The sequence below is a fragment of the Pristiophorus japonicus genome, chromosome 5 (assembly GCF_044704955.1).
Source record: "Pristiophorus japonicus isolate sPriJap1 chromosome 5, sPriJap1.hap1, whole genome shotgun sequence".
Lineage (NCBI taxonomy): Eukaryota > Metazoa > Chordata > Chondrichthyes > Pristiophoridae > Pristiophorus > Pristiophorus japonicus.
Window position 1 is genome coordinate 270023200 of NC_091981.1, and position 22822 is coordinate 270046021.

The following is a 22822-nucleotide window of genomic DNA, read 5'->3' on the forward strand; positions in this document are numbered from 1 at the left end:
CCTGGGACAAATCTCGACATTCCCAGTGTCAGAACCGGTTAAAATGGGTTACCAGGAAGAATCGGTGGAACATCAAGTTGTCATCACAACCAATCTGGACTGTAACTTAATGGCTAGAGACCTCCTCTGCAAATTCCAGTTGCATTTGGAGTGTGGAGATGATAGGATTATTGTAAAAAACAGGAAACCCTTAAGCGGCAGTATTATACCACTAGAACCCCTCAGTGGTGGTCTCTGGACCTGCCGCAGGCACCCTATCACGTGACCCTAGCATACGATCCCAGTGGAAAGAATCAGGACCTGCAGAACTTTTATCAGGATCATGAAGGGGAAGTGAAGGGAATTCTATTAAGGGCTAGAGTGACTGGACTGGAAAGAGAGGCAGATTTTGTGGAAGTGGATAAGAATCTGTGGAAACAGCCCCTAACAATGGCACCGCATATTGCTCGTGAAGTATTAGCCCCTCACCATGCTAAAGATTTGGGAGTTATGGTACGCAAGGCCATAGATGAGGCTGACCCTACCAGCCGGGATGTGCAAATCGTAAAACATGGCCGAACAGTCCAATTTCATGGGGACCCCGAGAAGGTCTTAACGACTCTACAGCATCATACTGGCTCGGACATACCTGACTATGTGGATCCTCATGTGTGGGCAGAGGACCCCTCCCAAGTGGGTTATACTCCCATTGATCCGGTTGAGATCCCAGTGCAGGGCAATGTGGACTGGCCCTCTATCCGACAGAACCCACTGAAATCACAGGCAATCCTAAACTGACCTTTCGGCACTGTACTGCAATTAATCCGGCCTGTTTTCTTACTGAGCCACCCCAAGATGAGGAAGAACCCAGTCATGATTGCTTATCTTTAATTTAAGAGGCCACATCAGTCAGGGAAGATTTAGTTGATGTACCAATGGAAGATCCAGACTGTATTCTTACTGAGCCACCCCAAGATGAGGAAGAACCCAGTCATGATTGTTTATGTATGTTGACGGAAGTACTTCTATTAATCCAGAAGATACACGAATCTCAGGATACGCCATAGTAAACCAGGAGAATCAGGTCTTGGAATCTGCCGCTTTTGAAACCGCCTATTCTGCTCAACAAGCTGAACTATTCGCCCTCACCCGAGCCTGTATCTTGGCCAAAGATCTCAAAGTCAATATCTATACCGACTCTAGGTATGCCTTTGGGGTGGCCCATGATTTCGGACAATTATGGAAAATAGGGGATTCCTAACCTCACAGGGGAATGAGATATCTCATAAACAGCTAGTATCTGATTTGTTGCAAGCCCTCATGTTCCCCAAACGCATTGCCATTGTCAAATGTACTGCCCACACCACCGGAAAATCCCCGGTTGATATAGGGAACCACTGTGCTGACAAAGAGGCTAAGCAGGCCTCTCGTGACCAACAGATGGTAGTGCCCAAAATTATGAGTCAGACTAAAAATCCTGCGAAGTATAAGTTAGCCTCGGAAAAACCAATGCCAACCATCCAAGATGTTATAAAAGCACAGGAGGACGCTCCTGAAAAAGATAAACTGTTGTGGAAATATTATGCATGTACTTATGACAATGTTTCTAAACTCTGGACCACTCCCGCGGAACAGACTTGCATGTCTGACAAGTTGGCTCTATGGGTTATTGAATGTATGCATTTTGCTACTCATTGTGGAGCAAGGACCACGAGTGACACACTTTTGGCTACTTGGTGGCACCCTAGACTCCAGGCGCTCACCCAGAACATCAGTAGTCGTTGCCTGGTTGGCCAGCAACATAATCCAGGGAAGGGAGTCCCCTGTGATTGGGGTAAAACGCCCCTACCCGAAGGTCCCTTTGAGACATTTCAGTTGGACTACATTGAGTTGCAAAAAGTTCAGTGTTACAAATATGTGTTAGTAATAGTAGATGTGTTTAGCAGATGGATTGAAGCCTACCCTCACCTGGACAATAAGGCTCAAACTGTTGTTAAGGTGTTAATGAGGGAAATTGTTCCTAGATATGAGATCTCAGCTCGACTGATGACCACCTATGTTCTTTCTCTGACTCGGGCTCTGCGACTAGTTCACAACCAGGTTCAAGATGCTCACATCGACCTCCCAGTTTTACCCGAATTGTCCCTCGTGGCACCAGGGAAGTATGGATTCGGAAGGGATTAGAGCCACAATGGGAGGGGCCTTTTCAGGTGTTACTCACTACCCCCACTGCAGCCAAGGTTGAGGGGAAAAGTGCCTGGGTTCACCTGCACCACTGCAAGCTCACCACCCTCTAACGAACCTATTTTACTGGTTATTCTAGCTCCTGTTTCTGTTCCAGACTTCCTCTTCTCCATAGCTGAACAAGGCCGTTGGCATCCTAATTGGAACGTGGACCAGTTTGAACTTTTACCCGTAGTGATAGACAGCCAGCTACACCGACGGTGACCTGAGAAGAGAGACGGGAAAACTGAACTCTTTTAATCAGCAAAATAATTGGACTATTTATCTGAATCCTGAGCCATAAGATGAAGCTGTCTGTATGCCACAGTCTGTATAATAGTGTTGATATATGACAGTTTCGGCGCATGGGAGGGGGGACAGAGACGAGAGCTACATGTCTTATGTTTATGCGCAAAATGGGAACTTTTCTGGATATTAGGTGTGTTCACATTCCCTATACATTTTACTCCTAGAATGATCCTAAGTGTTATCATGGAATGATAAAAGGGGGGAAATGTGAATGTTTAAAATGTATAGAGACATTGAAGTTGAGAACGTGGGAATTGTATAGGGATAGTATAAGCTAACAAAAATTCATGGAGGAATAGCCATGACATCTCGGACTCGAGACTGCGAAATGTTACAACACTAACACATATTGAAACAAAACCCACAGCTTGCAGAAAAACCTCAAGGTCTTATTAAATCATGTTATTAACCTGAAACATTAACAGAAGGTCTTTGTTTAAAATCAGACCATACTTAGGTCGGCTTATGAGTGGACAAAGGGAAAGAGGGACCAAAAGAGATAGGTTGAACTAGGATGTCACTCTAGCCCTATCTGGTTATCTTTTGCCGAGAATGTATAACTGTTGTCGCTTTACGATGTAACTTCACTTATCCGTAGGGAGTGTGTACGCTCGATCGAGAATGTATATCCTCTTTCTGATAAGCCTTGCCGGCCGGTAAAATAAAGACTGCTTTGTTCAAAACACAAGAGGTATTCGACTCAGTAATTTTACTGAATCAGATTGAGAGAAAAGAATCTACATTCACAATCTTATAAAAGTATAGAAAGCTGCACACGATATAGAAAAGCTAAACCCTGAATATTATTTTAAATTAAAGTCACACACCATCCTGACTGGGAAATATATTGCCGTTCCTTCATTGTCATTGGGTCAAAATCCTGGAAACCCTACCCAACAGCACTGTGGGAGTACCTTCATCACATGGACTGCAGCGGTTCAAGAAGGCGACTCACCACCACCATCTCAAAGGAAAATAGGGATGGCAATAAATGCTGGCATTACCAGCGACTCCCACATACCAAGAATTATTATATATATATTTTTAAATTGTGAAAATATGTCATGGAGCCACAATATCAACCCAGCAAAAGTTAAATTTAGCATTGATATCAGCAAGTTATTTATTCATAGAACGATCAATACCTGGAAAAAACTTGATAGAGAACTAAAATTATTTTAAAAACCTGCATTTCTATAGTGCCTTTTACAGCCTCAGAACGTCCCAAATCGCTCGAGTGCCAATGAAGTACTTTTGGAGTGTAGTCACTGTTGTAATGTAGGAAACGCGGCAGTCAATTTGCGCACAGCAAGCTCCCACAAACAGCAAAGTGATAATGACCAGATAATCTGTTTGTGATGTTGACTGAGGGACAATATTTAAGAATAAATTAGATGCTGCAGTGGGAAGAGTTTAGGGTGACACCCCGATGGTTGAATTATTATGGGCAAAATACTGTGCTTCATCGATAAATATCGTGACATAAGCGGTTTGTTTCTAAAAGTTCCCTACACCGGATGTGTTCAAGCGTCTGTCTTTAAAGAGCTGCTTAGGTGCATACCATACAAAGTTTAATCCATCTGATGATTATATACCTTTAGCTGAAGATAATAAAAGATCTAGCTGTTCAGATTTAATGAGGCAACGGCACTACAAATAATAATTTCCAAAATATAGTTCCACATAGCAATGAGTTGCCAGGGCTGCAAGAGCCAGAGCACGTGGCCCTAAGGCTATAGTTCAGACAACTCTTTCCTACATTTTCTTCAATTCTCAACTGCTGCTGCTTGTACAGCAGTAAAATAAATCACCCATTTTAAAGATCAAACCCTTAACTGCCAAAGAAGTGAGTGGTTAATAGGCTATAAAATCCTCCATTTGGTCGCAGTAGACTTTCACAAAAGTGATACAACCTTAATATAAATCATGATAAATTCTAATGAAGAATTGCCGTAGTAATGTAATGAGCAAACTATGGATCCAAAATATGGTCAAAATCATCATAAATGTCTTTACTTATCCTCTATTAAATTAAGCAAACAGAAAAATGACTTGAGCGACGGCTCACTCACATGCAAAATCCACCACAACTTCAATAACTACAGGCTCCTCTGGTTATAGACAACCAGGAATCTTTCACCATGATGAAAATGCAGAATGTCCTTCTTGTAAGTACAACAGTAGCATAACTTTGCCCAAAATTGAGTCAACTGAATGCATCATAACTGGAAACACCAACATCAGATTTAAAAGATGAACCATTTACGAACATTGCTTTTCAATCTATCAAGCACATGAAATTCCTAATACCAAATGTCATACAGATAACTTCATGCAAACCGTAAACAAACCGGAAATTAGTCGCCCCACATAAATCTGTTAATTATTTTCAAACAACCTTTCCTGAGTTTCAAAGAACCTGTTGGGAAATAAACTTGAAAAAATTCTGACCTCTATTACTGTAGTATTCTGTGATGCAGGATTTGGTTTCCTGTTTTTTTGTTGCAAGTTCTTTTGTGGCACCCTCATTCCAGGTGCAGTCTGAACAGTAGGTGCACTTTGTGCAGTCTGTTTCATTCGAGAAGAGGCCACAGTTGAGGCAGTGGGTTTTGCCCAAGAAACAGATGTAGCTTGAGCAGCAGGAGCCGACATAGGACGGTGATGTCTTATACCACTGTTATGAGGAGCAATAGGCAATTCACGGAGGTTGCTGTTTCGTTGAAGTGACGTCTGGAATTGATTTGGTAGCTTATTCATGTTTTGAATTCCAGGTATACTCTGCAGATAACAAAGACGTATAGGAATTTGCATTTCAGATGAAAGTTCATTAAATTAATTAAAGAACAGAGCTTTTCAAAATTTTCATATCTGAGCAACGGCTAGTGATATTAAATATTTCATTCAGACAAAAATAATTAAACAATTCTTTTGCAAGGAGATGATTTAATAGTTTGGTTGTGCGGCATTAGTATTGAAGACTAGTGGATAAATACACCACAAGGTGTGTCACTAAGGATCCAGAACAGAATGTCCCATATTTCAATCCCTTCTCAATGCTAAATTAGCCAATCTCAACCAGGCTAAATTAAAAAAAAATAGTACAACTGACTACTACAAATCGTACAATTCCCAGAATTAGGAAGCGAAGGAAATGGCCCCAGGTGGGATAAAATGCTGTTAAGTCACCTCGTCCAATGTTAACTGCTCCCACACACTGTTCCACCCAGCGATGGTTAAAATCTATCCCACACTATCTGAACTCGAAATGAGAACTTGGATGGGGAATTGTAAGAATACTTGTACCTGTCAGCCTGCACCCCAAAGGAAAGTCAGTGACTTCATGAAAGGGGAGAAATTTGGAAAGAAACTGGAGAGAGAAAAGGGTGTAAACTGACTATGTAAAAAGAGTGAACATGTTAAGTTTATGTCAACTGGAGGTAATCATATCCATTTAGCTTATGTGTTAAGGTTTTAAACAAATCTTTTCATCTGCAGCAGCCAGAGATTGCAATTCAAACTGAAATATATATTTGCTTTTGTGAAAAGAGCTTAATTAAAAATGTTCTCAGTTACATATATTTATTGTTTATAATAAATGATCCAGCAACATCTACCAATTTTTTTAAAAGTTTGGTACTATTTCCGGCCAAGCTGTTGGTATTAATAGAAAACAATTCAGATAGGTTGTTTCCGCAGGCATAGAGGCCATGCAATGCACATGGAGAGGCAATTAGGTTTAGACAATTGCAAATTATTCACAGCCTAGGTCAAGCCACCAGCTCAGGATTTTCAAGTTATCAGGTCATTCATGGGAGGCACGAAGACTCAACATAAAAGATGTGGTCGATAATGAATGGGATTATTCTGCTATAATACACCATTGGTCACGAGATAACTATGATAAAATCATGACAAATTAGTCTTTAATGCTTCTATAAAATAAAACCTGACTTTATTACAACCACTTGCATTTACTCTAATGTAGAAAATATTCCGAAATGCTTCAGAAGTGTAAACAGACAAAAAAAAATTGATACCGAGCTAAAGTAGCGGATATTGGGAAAAGTGACTAAAAGCTTGGTCAAAGAGGTGGGTTTTAAGAACCATTTAACATCTTAAAGACCACACAAAAATGTTAAAGGAAGGACATAATGGGTCAAATTAATTGCGTGTGTCGTACCAGCTGTAAAGCTCCTTTCAAAAAAAAATCTTCTGAAAAAAAATGTTTCATTCCTATTCATGGAGACTGAATTCATGGAGTTCTAATCACAATGTGACAAAAAGATGCAATAGCTTATGTGGTGGTAATGTTGCAAATTGTTTGTCTCAAAATTCCTGATTCCACATTACATTTATTTCTAGTGCAGCACCTGTGAATTTAAATGACAGACCACTTGCAACATTACCACCACATAAGCCATCACATTCTGGTCTGGATTTTGCGGTAAGCGGCGAAGTTCATTACGCTTACAGCCGCCCACAGACTTGTCGTAGGCTTTTTGCACCGCAACTTCGGTATTTAGAGATCCACTTCAGCACAGTGCCCTCTACAGGGGTCTGGATTGTGTGAACAGGACAAGTAACAGCAAGTCTCCTCAACCAATCAGATTGAAGAATCCTCACTGAGGCATGTTGGGCGAATTTTAACTTCCAAAAAAACAGGTGGCTTTGGGACAGGTGAGAAATAAAAATGTAAAAAATCTAAAATCCAAACTCAACAAGCCTTGAACCCACCCACTTTCGGTTTATCATCATCATCATCGGCAGGGTCCCTCGAAATCGAGGAAGACTTGCTTCCACTCAAAAAGTGAGTTCTCAAGTGACTATACAGTCCAATACGGGAATTACAATCTCGGTCACAGGTGGGACAGACAGTCTTTGAAAGAAAGGGCGGGTGGGGAGTATGGTTTGCCACAAACTCCTTCCGCTGCCTGTGCTTGTTTTCTGCATACTCTCTGTGACAGGCAACCAACCTGTTCCGAGGAGGTGGGTCGCTCATTTAAATATTTTAATGCAGTTGCATGCCTAATCTTTTATCTGTGTTTCAGGCTCAACGCTGGCCGGCAGCTAAAGGGAGGCAAGGACTGCTGCATGGAAGAGGCAAGTACTTTTCCAGCAGTGCCCTTGAGCCAGGAGGAACAGGAGTGCTTCCCCCAGCCACCGTCCTAGTGATTGGACAACCCCGCTATCACTCACCGCCCTCCCATCTCTTTGATATTTCTCTGATCTATCTCCCATCTTTCCCCGACCTCCCTAACTGTACCCCCATCTCTTTCTGCCACCGCCGCAATAACTCCCGACCTTCCAAACCACGTTGTTACACGCCCCTCACCCACTGCCCGATCAGCACGATCAGACATAAGAACATAAGAACGGAAGAAATAGGAGCAGGAGTAGGTCATTTGGCCCCTCGGGCCTGCTCCGCCATTCAATATCATTGCTCCCCATTTAAATAATAATTTGCTTTTTTATTTTTCCTACCAAAATGGACAACTTCACATTTTCCCACACTATAATCCATTTACCAAATTTTTGCCCACTCATTTAGCCTATCTACATCCTTTTGCAGATTCTTTGCTCCTCACAACTTGCTTTCCCACCTATCTTTGTATCAGCAGCAAATGTGGCTACATTACAATCGGTCCATTCTTCCAAGTCATTAATGTAGATTGGAAATAGTTGAGAGCCCAGCACTGATCCCTGTGGCACATCACTAGTTACAGTTTGCCAACTTGAAAATGAACCATTTATCCCGACTCTGTTTTCTGTTAGTTCGCCAAACCTCTATCTAATATATAACCCTCAATATATAAACCAATATATAACCCTCAACTCCGTGAGCTCTTATCTTGTGCAGTAACCTTTTATGTGGCACCTTATCGAATGCCTTCTGGAAGTCCAAATACACCACATCTACTCGCTCTCCTTTATCCATCCTGCTCGTTACATCCTCAAAGAACTCCAGCAAATCTGTCAAACATGATTTCCCTTTCATAAAACCATGCTGACTCTGCTTGACTGCATTACCTGCTCCTTCGGCCTCCTCTGCAGTATTCTCCGTCCGACAGGAAGCCAAGCCTGTCAATCAGGCTGGCTTCCAGACGACAGGAACTCCGCTGCCCCCCACGCCCCCCCATTACATTTGGCAATCCTACCCCGGTAAATATCAGGCCAGAGTCTAAACCAGGAAGTGTAAATTAGAATATTTAATGTAAACCATGCATAAAAAGCAAAATAAAGAGGGATTGGGATAAAGAGAAAGAGAGATAAAAGACAAAGAAAAGTAAAAAAATATATTTTAACACAGTTATATCTCCAATAATTAAAATCTGAATGAATGAGACTCCACTCTTATAAAAGTAAATTTTCAGGACCAGAAAGTTTGGTATTAATTCAGTCTGATCACAACGTTAAAAATTCACTTCGACTTGAATGCACAAGCCCCAACTTTGGGCTCAATTTTCCCCAGTTATTTGCATGTTTTTTTGAAGCAGGCTGCTTTTTTTGGCCCAAGTTAAAAAAACAGTTTTCCCAATCAATTTGCACCAGTGTAACTCACGTTAGTTACGATTTTTTTTTTAGGTACTTTTTTTTCAGCCAAAGGGGACATAACCTGCCACCCGCGCCAATTCTAGTCATTTCGGCAAGTTTGCCTGGCTGAGAGTTGCTCCAGTTCTGCTTTGACCAGCGTATGTGGCCCCTGCAGAAAATCCTTCTGGAGAGGCGGACCGGGAGGCCATGCGGCCTGGGCTCGGGGGAGCGGACCGGGAGGCCACGCGGCCTGGGCTCGGGGACGGGGGAACGGACCGGGAGGCCACGCGGCCTGGGCTCGGGGGCGGGGGAGCGGACCGGGAGGCCACGCGGCCTGGGCTCTGGGTGGGGCGGACCAGGAGGCCACGTGGCCTGGGCTCGGCGGGAGGCGACGCGGCCGGGGCTCGGACTGGGAGGCCACGCGGCCGGGGCGGGGGGCACAGACCGGGACGCCACACGGCCGGGGCTCGGGGCGGGGGGCATGGACCGGGAGACCACGCGGGCTGGGCTCGGGGCGGACCGGGAGACCACGCGGCCTGGGCTCGGGGCGGACTGAGACCACGCAGCCTGGGCTCGGGGGACCGGGAGGCCACGCGGCCTGGGCTTGGGGGACCGGGAGGCGACGCGGTCTGGGCTCGGGATGGGGCGCGGTGGACCGGGAGACCGGGAGACCACGCGGCCTGGGCTTGGGGCGGGGGGCACGGACCTGAAGGCGACGCAGCCTGGGCTCGGGACGGAGCGGAGCGGGAGGCAACGCGGCCTGGGCTCGGGGCGGGGGGCGACGCGGCCTGGGCTCGGGAGGCGACGCGGCTGGGGCTCAGGACGGGGGGCACGGACTGGGAGGCGACGCGGCCTGTGCTCGGGATTAGTGCGGAGCGGGAGGCGACGCGGCCAGGGCTCGGGACGGGAGGCCATGCGGCCTGTGCTCGGGGCGGGAGTCTACGCGGCCTGGGCTCAGGGCTGGGCAGGGCGGGAGGCCATGCTGCCTGGGCTAGGGAGCGGACCGGGAAGGCATTCGGGGCCAGGATCGGGAGCATACCGGCAAACCCTTCGGCCAGGGCTAGGGGAGTGGACCGGTAAGGCACTCGAGGCCATGGGGAGCGGGACCGACTATAATAATTGGAGGCAAGTTGCTGCAATATATTTTAATGTGTTTTTAAGTTGATGCAATGTGTTTTAATGTGTTGGTAGCTGGCTGTATGCCTCAGCTCGCATTGTGTCCCTGGTTACTGTGGCAACCAATCTTTTTGGCGCAGATCAAGACTCCACCCCCAAAACTAAAGGACAGATTAGGCTGCGCCAAAAAGAAGAAATCCAATGGGCAAATCGAACAGCAACTTCCTGATTTCTGCATTTTAACTGCGCACGTGCAGACCCCGGAAGTTGCTGTCCTATTTACTCCATAGTAACAGTGAGCGCTGATAACCTCATTGATATTCCTACCACAAAAATCGGGCCTCTTGATTTGTTATCGGAGGCCATTCTTCTGTAATTAACCACAAGTCACAAGATCATTTCTGGCAACTTGTTGGCTGCTGAAGCTACCAGATGACACAGGCCACATAAATATTAATGATTCACCAAGTGAATAATTATGTGCAGAATTTTTCATTCAGCATAAACAGACAACTTAATTATATCTTCTATATATTTACTTGCTTTAAAATTCAAGTGCTTTAATTTGTGTTTTTAAAACTCAAGGCTTCATTGGAAGGCTTCGTCCAGCAATCATATTTTGAACTGAAGTTCTATCTTACAATTGTGTTACACTAAAGTTCGAATAGGATCTTGATTGCAAATTGGTGGTTCTGGCAATGACAAGAAAAGTAACAAATCAACTAAACGAATCAAAACAAGCTGCTGTATAGATAAAAAAATATTTCATGCTGTCTAAGCAGCACTATCACTCGGATTTCAGTAAAATACAACAGTAGGTGTTGATAAAAGCCGTTTCAGTACCGTGGCAGGAGCAGAAACCTGATTGGAGGGATACAAAGATGGAATTCCAAGAAAGATGGGCACAGATTTGGGAGGCGGTAATACGTTCAAGGACTTTGGTGAGGAAAGGGACGTTGGTGATGGGGCGATAGTTTGCAAGGACAGAGGGGTGATGATGGCAGATTTAAAAGAGATGGGGGCAGTATCCGAGGAAATAGAACCTTTGAAAATATCAGCTGATATGGGAACCAAGAAGGGAAGTTGGGTGGTCAGCAGCTTAGTGGGATTAGGACCAAGGGAGCAGGAAGTGGGTCTCATGGACAAGATGAGCTCAGAGGGGCATACGGGGAGATTGGAGAGAAGCTGGAGAAAGGTGCGAGTTCAGGGCTAGGGCAGAAGGGAACCTTAGAGGATGTTTGGCCCGGTGGACTCGGGGAAGGGAGGGAAGTGGTAGTGGCAGCTGATCGGATGGTCACAATCTTAGTGGCAAAGAGGTCGCACTTGTTGGAGGCGAGGGTGGAGGAGACAAGGCAGAGGGGTTTAAGAAGACAGTTTGCAGTAGATAAAAGAAGCCAGAGATTACCTTTGCATTCCAGAATGATCCTGGAATAGTGAGCAGTTTTGACATACGTCATCAGGACCAGATAGTATTTTCTGTGGTCCAGCCAGATCTGGCGGTCAATGGCTAAACCGGTTGTCCACCATATTCATTCCTTGGATTTAAGGGAGTGAAGATGAGGGCCGTATCAGGGGGAATGGCCAGGGTGAGTGTGTGTCATGGTTTTAATGAAGACTAGGGTATCAAAGCTGGAAGTGAGGGGGTGTTTGTGCAGTTCGGCAGCTGGAGAAACATTGCGGTGAATGGAGGGCCAAAGGCGAGACAGTTGGGATTTTCAAAGTGCAGTTGCAAGTGAATTGGGAGTGTGTTTTTTCCTCTGGGCGGACACAGAAGGAAGTGTTGGGAGGGAGAAGGGAGATGTGGGTGGAGAGCAATACATGAAACTGATCAGAGATAGTCTTGTCTTATGATACAATGGGAGTAGTCAGACCATGTGAGATGGCCAGGCCAAGGGGGTGGCTGTGGGTATGGGTTGGGGAGTTTAAATGGAGGGAGAGATTAACCCTCAGATATCTGCGCACCTCTAAATCTGGCCTCGAGCATCCCCGATTGTAATCGTTCCACCATTGGTGGCCGTGCTTTCAGCTGCCAAGGCCCTGAGCTTTGGAATTTCCTCCCTAAAACTTTCCGCCTTTTTAAGACACTCCTTAAAACCTACCTCTCTGGCCAAGCTTTTATCTCAAGTGGCTCGGTGTCAAATTTTGTTTTATAACGCTCCTGTGAAGCGCCTTGGGACGTTTTACTATGTTAAAGACGATATATAAATACAAGTTGTCAGTGTTGCTGTTCCTATCCACTCCAAAGTACTTGTTTTGTTCTTTTTACCTTACTTCTTTTCTTGATGCCTTTCTTTTCCTTCAATTATTGCTCATTTTTGAATACCTTTCACAGTTTGTTTATTGCTCTCGTTCTTCAATTTTCTCTTCTACCATCTGTCTTTAGTAATTTAGTTTTAATTCTGGTTGTCGCAAAACATGTCACAATCACAATGGGCCAGATTTTGCTGTAACAGGGCATCAAGCGGTGTCTGCCGTTAGTTAGACTTGCCCCAGCACCCATCAGCTCAAATGGTTTTTGCCCACTAAGTTGCTGAAAGTGCGAGTGGATAACGTCACAGCAAGAGAAACAGGTCAACCAACTGTGTGTCTCCTTAATCAATGAGATCGGAAGATTGAGAAACAAACATTGGAAAGACTGAGAAGGAAGTGTAAATTAGAGTTGGTGAATTCAATGTCAAATCAGGTACAGAAAGATAAATAAAGAGGGAAAGAAAGATTTGATTGAGAGAAAGAAACAGAAAAGTTAAAAAAATATTAAATTTTAAAATCTTCAACAATTAATACCTGAAGGAATGAGACTCCACACTTGTAATAGTTCATTTTCAGTGCCAAAGAGGTTGATAGGCAGTAATGAACAGTTATCACCTTGTTAAAACGGTATTTACGCTTGAAGTGACAAGACTTGACTCTGACGAGCTTAGATCGTATCTACAGTACAAATGCAGCAACTTCAATATTCAATGTAGGAAAGGCAGACAGTAAAATGCCAATTTTGGGAAGCCAACGGCAGAGTGACACAACACAGGTAGCAACTTTTGGATGTTGGCATTTAACCGCACATCTGCTCCTCGCCTGAAGTTGCTGTACCATTACACACAAGTAAAGGTGAGCACCATTAGCACCACTTATTATGACGGCAAAATCTGGTCTAATAGCTTTTTACTCCTTTCTATTTCTACAGGATGAGTCAATTTCATGCTAATAGAAGCAGAGTCTATCCATACTCCCAAGCAAAAGTAAAACAAAGTTACAATTGGTATAGGTTGTGGAGCAGTTGTACTCTTGCTGAGCAGGCCCTGGTACCATTAATATGCATCTAAATCCCTCTCGAGCTACTGTTTTGTTCTGTTCGAACACAATAGGTGACATTTGTCACAAAAATAGTTAACTTCTGACCAGTGCTCCCTTTTACAATTGGCTCACAACAAACCAAACATGCGTGCCAATGTAAAATTGTATTCTAGTCTCAGTCAATGAAAGTCGGTTTATCCAGTGGTGTCATGAAAAGCTTTAAGCAAACCGGTAGACACCTCTTGATCCTGCTTCATGGTAACTGGGACACGCACGAGACCTCGGAAGAGTGGCAAACATTCAGAGAGCCCCTCCCTTCCCCATCATCAATTCTATGCACCCTGAACCTCTGGATGACAACTTTTACCAGGCCCAGGAGCAAACTGGCCCGCAGGTCCACCGGCCTATATGACCACCACCCCCGCCCCCCACACACACACGCCCACCCCACAGTGCAATAAACTGAGGTTATGCTTGTTTTTGTTGGAAAATAACAACTTCAAGATAGCCAAAAATACAAGTTCTCTAAACTACTCATTGGATAGGTGAAACTGATCTCGGCAAACTGTTCACAATGACAAAGGTTTCAAAAATTAGGGGACACAGAATTCAAACAGGACTATTTCACACAATGGCTAAAACAGATATGAAATAAGGAAAAACTTTTGAAGTTAAGAGTATAAATGAATTAAAACGAGATGATTAAGGGATATAATGGGAATGCTGAAAGATGGAATTGAGACTAACTAAAAAGGGGCTAGTTCACTGGATCAAATGACCTTTCCCATTCCTAAAATTTCCTATGCTCCAATAAGCCTGCATTGATTTTGATTCTTCCATCTTTTACTGTATGTCAGTTTCACAGTTCTTCATATTATGTCAGCCTTAGATGCCCGGAAGCTGCAGGCCATGAAGCTTGATTGACTGGCAAATTACCAGAAACTGTTTTGTTTTCTGCAACTTGTGGTTAACCACAGAACAAGGGCCTCAATTGATAGTTGACAGATTGCACAGAATGCAACTGCTTACAAGGTAATAATGTTGCAGTCTATGTCTGGATGCACTATGCTGGAGACCACTTCCAGCAGTGGAGGCTCCACATGAAACAATGATATAAAGTCAGGATTTTCAAGACGACTCCACTAACTTCAATTCCCTTCTCCCGAGCAGCAAACAGGGCAGAATTACTGAACTGAAGTAAATCTGAAATATTTTGATCAAAGTTCTACTTTTTCTTGAGCAGTATTTTTTCTTTTGCACCGACAAAATAGGATGGCTGTGGGTCACCAATAGTTAAATCAAGCCAGAGTATAAATTCTCACTAGTGCCGCACACCAAATAAAGCACTTTATATTAACACTGTCTCTGCTGGAATTCTGCTTCCAGGATAACCAAGTACATAGGCAGAATATAAAAGCAAAAGCAACTAAATAGCCATCAAATCAAAATTTAAAATTAGGATTTTCAACTTTGACACGAGGAACTTTTTAAAATAAAATAGAAATGGTGCTCACATGTCGAAGCTTCATTAAATTCTGCCGCTGGGGACGTTGAAGTCGTTTGTCATTTACAGATGTAGGGAGAATCTGTAAGTGCGGCCTAAACTGATGTGGAGCATTAGGAATGATTGGCTGAGGAGAACAGTTATTCTGGTGCTGCGGTAGTGGCTGTAGCATGGGTGGCTGAAGGGCAAAAATAAGGAAGGGGTTAATATGCCAATACTAGGAAATCATGTTCTCCGTTTTGCAATATGTATATACACACCTAAAAGAATAGCACATATATAGATTAGAGAAAACCGTTTGTTGATTACTTCTAAATGCAGCAAGTCTTGCAGCATGTTAACCAGTTTGTTTTTACTAACCCATTGCACGATTTATTGCATTTCCCAAGAACAGGCAAAGATTCTTGCTTTAATTCCATCAGGAGTCAAATCATAAATCGCTATGATTCTTCCACTATCTCTCTATCCCACATTCTAAACAGCCAGTTATTTTTTTAATTATTCGTTCACAGGATGTGGGCATCGCTGGCAAGGCCCACATTTATTGCCCATCCCTAACTGCCCTTAAGGTGGTGGTGAGCCGTCTTCTTTATAGTGGTTTCACATCACTTGAGTGGCTTGCTGGGCCATTTCAGTGGGTAGTTAAAGAGTTAACCACATTGCTGTGGGTCTGGAGTCACATATAGGCCAGACCGGGTAAGGACGGCAGATTTCCTTCCCTAAAGGACATTAGTGAACCAGATGGGTTTTGATAACAATCCGGCAGTTTCATGGTCACCATTATGGATATTAGCTTTTCTTCCAGATTTATTTAATTAACTGAATTTAAATTCGTGGTGGAATCTGAACTTGTGTCTCCGGATCGTTAGTCCAGGCCTCTGGATTGCTAGTCCCGTAACATAATCACTGTGCTATCATACCCCATAAACTCATTCCGCATCAATTGTGAACCAATCACTTTAATTTATTCTTGGTTCACTAAGTTCTTGTCTTAATATTTAAATTATGGTTAAAAATGTGCATGCTTATTGCCTCGACACAAGGTTAGTCAAAATTGTTAAATTGTGCTGCAGTGAACCTATTGCAATGATGTTCAGCAACACACAAATATCCACATTTTCAAAAAAACATATTATGTATATAGGTAAACATTTTATTGTTCAATTTACAAAAAAAACAAATGCAACGTAATCTTCAAGTGATTAAATATTAAACTAAAAGCAAAGTATTTGGTGTATCAAACTTCCAATTCCCTGCAAAAAAACATGCTTTCTATAGTTTTTCTGCCAAATTTTAGTAAAGTCTACTCTTAACTCAAGGTTACTTAATTTAAACTATCTGATAATTTCCTGTTTTATTTGCAGTGCTTAATTCAAATTACTGGATAATTCAATTTTTTAAAACCCCATAACAACCCCAAGCATCAGCAGACTGCACTAAACTGCTGAGCTCTATTTATCATTTAAACAGTAGAGGGCGCCCCTACCTTCCTCAATTATGCACCCCAAGTATTTTAATAGTCTACAACATTAATTTCATGTTCAATACAAATTCAGTAAGCAGATGATGCTTCCAGGCACACAGTAGGGAGGCCATATTGTCACTTATTTGAACGGTCATCACCTAGTAAGATGTGAATTTTGACATGCAATGCTAATAACTGCAAACAACTAAAATTGGCCTGCTAACATATTGCACATTACATGTACCATTTTTCACACAAACTGACAACACAAGTATATAACTTTGTGTCATCTCCTTTCTGTCTCCGACAAAAGATACTATTTCAAAATCTTCATTTAATGCTTATAATATTTTGCTAACCATAACTGCCAGAACTAAGGTTAGATTCTCATTATTCTGGTTACTCAATACTTACCAAGAGTTTTTCTCATACCTGCATATTTTGTTGAATGTGGGGTGATGGTGGGAATGGCTGTCCGGGGCCTTGTGGGAATTGCTGTCTTGGAGGAATGAACGGCCTTGGATTCAATGGACCAGGTTGGTTAAAAGGAGGCATCCCCATATGACCCTGGGGCAGACTAGTCCTTATTGGTGCTTCCCTTGGAAACATGTGATGTTGCCCCTGCTGGTTGAAACCTGGACCTGGATGGCTGTACACCATGGGAGGTTGCAAAGACATAGCATGATTGTTCATAAGTGGGGGAGGAGGACTCCGCTGCTCAAACATATGTTGTCCTTGGAACCTTGGTTCTGTGAATTCAAACGTGCATTAACACTGTGTTGAACTGTGCGGAGTTAATACTTCCACTAACATTGCAAACTAACACTTTCATTGAAAGATCTTTAATTATTGCAGAATGCATAATAAAGTTGAATATCCAAAATCAGTATTTTTAAAACTGTTCATAAATTGCATTATTCCAAGAATATACTTTCTGGAACCACGACTATTTTTCAATGATTTTTGCCTTTAAAAATATTTCCTAGTTTCTTACCACCAATGAAGAAGGGTTCTCTCTCTTGAGGGTGTGGTCCTCTCCACGGCTCCTGAAGAGGTAGCCTGGGTGGCTGATTAAAGTTAGCAGGGACTGGAATAGGTGGCTGAAATTCTGGAGGGCTCTGATAATGAAATAATACAGTAGTCATAAGGTCGCACTGCAGCTTTTCTTTCAAACTATGAGATCTGGCTCCTCATAAATCATTTTCTCAGATCAGTCAGGACACCCAATATCTGATAAGTCATAAATGAGTCCACACTATCAGTACAAACCAATTGATAGCTAACCTAGATCACCAGATTATCAATTTTCAGCCCTAAAGGGATTCAATGCAATCTACAGATCTGGTCAATTTGACGTACTAAATTTCTAGTCTCAATTCCATGGTTCTCTTAAGATTGGGAAACTTAAGTTGTGATCTATTTGCTTCAAATGGTTTTAAAAAGCATAGGACAATGAAACCCGATGTGTATAGATTCAGAGAGCAAGCAAAGGATTAATTATTCCACCAGTTTGATCAGCAATTTACTTGTTTCAGTCACTTCTACAGGAGTGCAAAAGGATTGTGTGTCTCATCAATTGTGAATAGCTCATCATCCACCACATTCACAGACCGCAGACAGAGACACACACACACAGTTTTTAACACCCCTCTCAAAGAAAATAAGCAAGATAAGGCTGCTTTAATCCTTTTGCAGAATAAGACGACACTTGGCTTTCTCATTTTATCCTCGGATAGACCCTTCCCAGTTAAGAAATTAACCTACTTTGGCATATGATCCTTATACAAATTGTGCTTTTGCTTTTCCACCCTGTGTTAATTATATGATGTTATCAATGGTAATCCATCTTTTCATATGGAATGATGGCATTCGCTTACAATGGTAAAACAGCTAAAACTTCACATAAGGTGCTCAACAAAAAAGTTAATCAACTACTGAAAGAAGGTACAGCCAACCAAGAGGATCAAATGGCTATTGTACCACTTATCAGCTTTCTCAATAGCTTCAGCTGTATAGTCACAAAAACCTTTAATTAAATACCTTAACAACATTGTTGAAATCTTATGAATTGTTCAACAAATTAATAGTGTCCGTCTTCAAGGCAGGCATTTATTATTAATCCTACTTAAAATGTAAAATAGTTATACGTGAAAATAAATCTGATATAGTGGGTGAGCACAAGTTAATTCAACTGACTATCACTGTTTGGAGAAAAAAGGCAAAACCTAAGTAAATTAAATGACTCCTATACAGCCTGCATTACTATTACAATACACAGTGAAGGATCTTCAGTTACTGGATATAGATCCCCTTATCTTCCAGACCAGAAGTGACAGTATCAAACGCTCGTGAGAAAAAAAAGATGTCATGAATAAACCTGCACGCCTATCTCTTTACATTCACAGAGGCTATACACACCAGAGTGGTTATTAACCCCAGAGACATCCCTCGGGCATATATATTTTTGTTTTTAAGTATAGCTACATCATATTTTAGAAATATATAAATACAGACTCCCTTAGATCTTTATTTAAGGTCCACATTTGCAAAAAAAAAGTGTTAACTATAACCATTGCTTTCTAAATGCTAATGTTAACTCCAGCTCATTTATATTAACCAAGTGTAATGCCTACTGAGACTCAACACATGACAGTTCATTAGAACAGTTGTAAATCTGAAATTTAAGAATTAGCCTACAATTTAAATAACCTTCACACTAGGATAATTTTCTATCCAAACTACCCTTGCTTCACGATGAGCTAATGAGGGCGAAGAGTTGGAAGCAACTATTGCAAATGTTTCACTGTATATCTAGCATCTATCAGCCCCGGTCTTCATTTTAATAATTCAAGTACACACACTTTGCAAATGTTAAAAGGATATAAATAAAAATGGGAGTATGACACATTAACCTTAATTACCATTTTAAGCTCTATATTCACTAAGCTGCCTTTTCAAACAGAGAAGTTGGAAGTCTTTTAAGCTGCTCTCCTATATACAATTGCACCAGAATGCAAGCTGAAGAATTTCATATGCAAGACTGAATTCTAAAAAAAAGATATTATACTCTTGCTACTAATGATAGTTTTACTGATGTTAATTACCTCCATTGGAGGAGGATAGTAGCAGCCTTCAGAAGGACATAGACTGGTGAAATGGGCAGACACAAGGCAGATAAATTAATGCAGAGGTGATGAATTTTGGAAGGAAGAATAACAAGAGGCAATATAAACTAAATGGTACAATTTTAAAGGGGGTGCAGGAACAGAGCAATCTGAGGGGTTCACATTTACAAATCTTTGAAGGTAGTCGGATAAGTTGCTGAGACTGTTAACAAATCATATGGGATCCTTGGCTTTATAAGTAGAGGCATAGAGTACACAAGCAAGAAAGTTATGCTAAACCTTTATAAATCACTGGTTCAGCCTTAAGCTGGAGTATTGTGTCCAATTCTGGGAACCACATTTTCGGAAGGCTGTCAAGGCCTTGGAGAGGGTGCAGAGGAGATTTAATAGAATGGTAAGAGGGATGAGGAACTTCAGTTATGTGGAGAGACTAGAGACAGTGGGGTTGTTCTCCTTAGAGCAGAGAAGGTTGAAGGGAGTTTTCATAGAGGTGTTCAAAATGATGAAGGGTCTTGATAGACTAAAGGAGAAATGGCTTCTCTTGGCAGAGGAGTCTGTAACTAGAAACATAGAAAATGGTGCATTCGGCCCTTTGAGCCTGCACCACCATTCAATAAGATCATGGCTGATCATTCACCTCAGTATCCCTTTCCTGTTTTCTCTCCATACCCCTTGATCCCATTAGCAGTTAGGGCCATACATAACTCCCTCTTGAATATATCTAACAAACTGGCATCAACAACTCTCTGCGGTCGAGAATTCCACAGGTTAACAACTCTCAGTGAAGAAGTTTCTCCTCATCTCAGTCCTAAGTGGCTTACCCCTTATCCTTAGACTGTGACCCCTGGTTCTGGACTTCCCCCAACATCAGGAACATTCTTCCTGAATCTAACCTGTCTAGTCCCGTCAGAATTTTATATGTTTCTATGAGATTCCCTCTCATTTGAAAAGGTAAAAATTGAAGGGCTGTGGGGAAAGAAGCAGCAGGAGTGGGACTAACTGGATAGCTATTTCAAAGAGCCGGCACAGGCAGGATGGGTTGAATGGCCTCCTTCTATGCTGTATGATTCTATAATTGCCAGCTTTCTTGTAAACACACTATGTAGGGTAGGTAGATTGTTTAGTATATATGGCACAGAACACTGGGCAGAATATTAATATTCTGATTATTTTTTATCTTGAGCCTCAGCTAGGGGAATATCAAGCCCTTTTTTAAAAAACTTTAGTAAACTATACACTGTACGCACACTTCTATTCTTGGTAAACTGAGTAAGCATCACTAGGAAAATACTGTCTAATTTCTTTTAAATCCACATCAATTTGCTCTCCTATGCTCCTGATCTCAGAATCCTTGGAGTGTAATTCCACAGGTGCTAGTCACCCTCTGGTATATCCTTTAAGCGACCAGCATTCCTGTTCGAGCCTCAATGGTGTCAGCAGGCCATTCATCTGCAGGGTCATCACAGTGAAGCCAAATTATCTCCACATGTCCAATTCCAATTGAAGCTGCTCAGTAACAATTGGGAACTTGGCCAATTTGTTCCTCAGTGGCTGAGGTGTTGAGGCCAATTGTACCTTGCAGCCTTGTTGACCGAGATCAGCTAACTGCATTCAAACTGGGCACTGATCGGAAGTGCCCCTGGCCTGTATGGTTCAGTCTTAACTCACTGAGCCACTGGAGAAGCACAGATTCATTTTTATTTTTACAAAATCCCACACCAAAGGTTTAAAAAATAATGTAAATAGTAAACTTTTACATGCGTTATTACGTCTTCACCATAAACAGATATGGCAATAAAACTGGCTTTCAACAAACACTTGATTTTAAAAATGCATTATTTATCACAAGATTAGTTTTCCGTTGGCAAAATTACTATTGTATTTATGAAGCTCAGAATTACAGAATGCCTAACACCAGAAAATATTTTAAAACAGCAAGAATATGAGGGTTGCTTCTGGGCAAAGCTCTACAATAGCATTACTTTTCAAGTATTCATGAGAAAAATAATCCACCTTCTTCCATTTTTGGGTATAGTTTAAGAGGCTTTGGTGCAAAGAGAATTCCTTTGCTTCGTCTGATCTTCTGGCATGAAACACTCTTTCTGCAACTGCAGCAAATGCAGAAAACTGGAGGTAAATGGAGAACCAAGTTTTAGCACCACGTCTCAGCAAGGCTGTGAAGGTAGTGAGTGGCTGCAATCAGGAGAAGGAAATTCCTACCCATTCCCGTCACCAGGAATGTGGGATAAGACCACTTAACCCAAGCTGCTAGTATATTTCTTCAAAATAATCAAAGGTTGCAATGTCACTTGCAATTATATGAACAGGAGCTGTCATATATCAAATACCTTTATATCTTGCATTAAAAAATGGCAGATTTTTTATTCCTTAGTAAATTTAATATTTCTCGATCTTCAAATAAATGCATATAAAAAACACACGCACACACACCTCAAATCCAAACCATATTCTGTACAGCTACATTGAGCTCTGCAGATGGAAACCCGTGGATATGATTAAATTTGATAGTATGATAATGTATGCTAATCATGATTAATCAGATGCCTGGTGGCAAATGGAAGTAGCTTGGTATTATGTCACCTGCATTTTAAATTGTGCACTGTATACGCCAGTCTGACAGTATTTGACAGCTGGTGGTATCTAATACTGCATCTGCTCTCTTCTGCCCAAGATCTGATGAGAGAAAATGCCCATCATTCCTTTACCACCTATAAAGGTTATAATTACATGGCTTTCCAAAACATGGCTTGAAAACACAAAATGCTCAGGCTGAAATCGTATACTACTCAGAACACAGCTCTGCCTCATTTTAGCAAGGTCCATAACCTAAATGAAATGTAATTTGCTGCAGCAACCTTGTTCATACTCAATTTGCATAAACTGCTATGAGAAGCTCTACCCAGGAAGTGTCAATCACCACCACCTGATGTCTTGTACCCTGTAGACGACAATGCAACTCTCCATGGTTCTGAACAATAACTACAGCATACTACTGATTCTCTCTAACTTGATCTGTTTTATCTCTGTATCCATTATAATCTTGCCTGCAAATTGTATAGGCTGATCTGCTCGTTTACTGTTATTCTACCAACAATCCTGATACACAAGGACTGGATTTGAGAGTAATTTAGGGAGGGGAATTGCAAATGTATTTTACGGAGCAGTAGCATTAACTATTTGGATATTCAATGGAATTCTAATGTTTAAATATTGTAATTCCTTCAGTGTCAATAGGAGTGACCCAGATATATTTTGCAA

The 22822-nt window shown here is 42.0% G+C and overlaps 1 protein-coding gene across 5 annotated transcripts in view; it reads right to left on the bottom strand.

Annotated features, from left to right (window-relative positions):
- The window catches only part of rbm33a (RNA binding motif protein 33a), a 203636-nt gene that overhangs the window by 88932 nt on the left and 91882 nt on the right, over nucleotides 1–22822 (bottom strand). For all 5 annotated transcript variants that reach the window (XM_070881642.1, XM_070881644.1, XM_070881643.1 and 2 more), the window contains 4 exons: nucleotides 17413–17536; nucleotides 16851–17167; nucleotides 14964–15131; nucleotides 4963–5289 (listed from right to left, as the gene is read on the bottom strand). In XM_070881642.1, the coding sequence (XP_070737743.1) occupies nucleotides 4963–5289; nucleotides 14964–15131; nucleotides 16851–17167; nucleotides 17413–17536 (936 nt within the window). The remainder of the gene's footprint in view (nucleotides 1–4962; nucleotides 5290–14963; nucleotides 15132–16850; nucleotides 17168–17412; nucleotides 17537–22822) is intronic.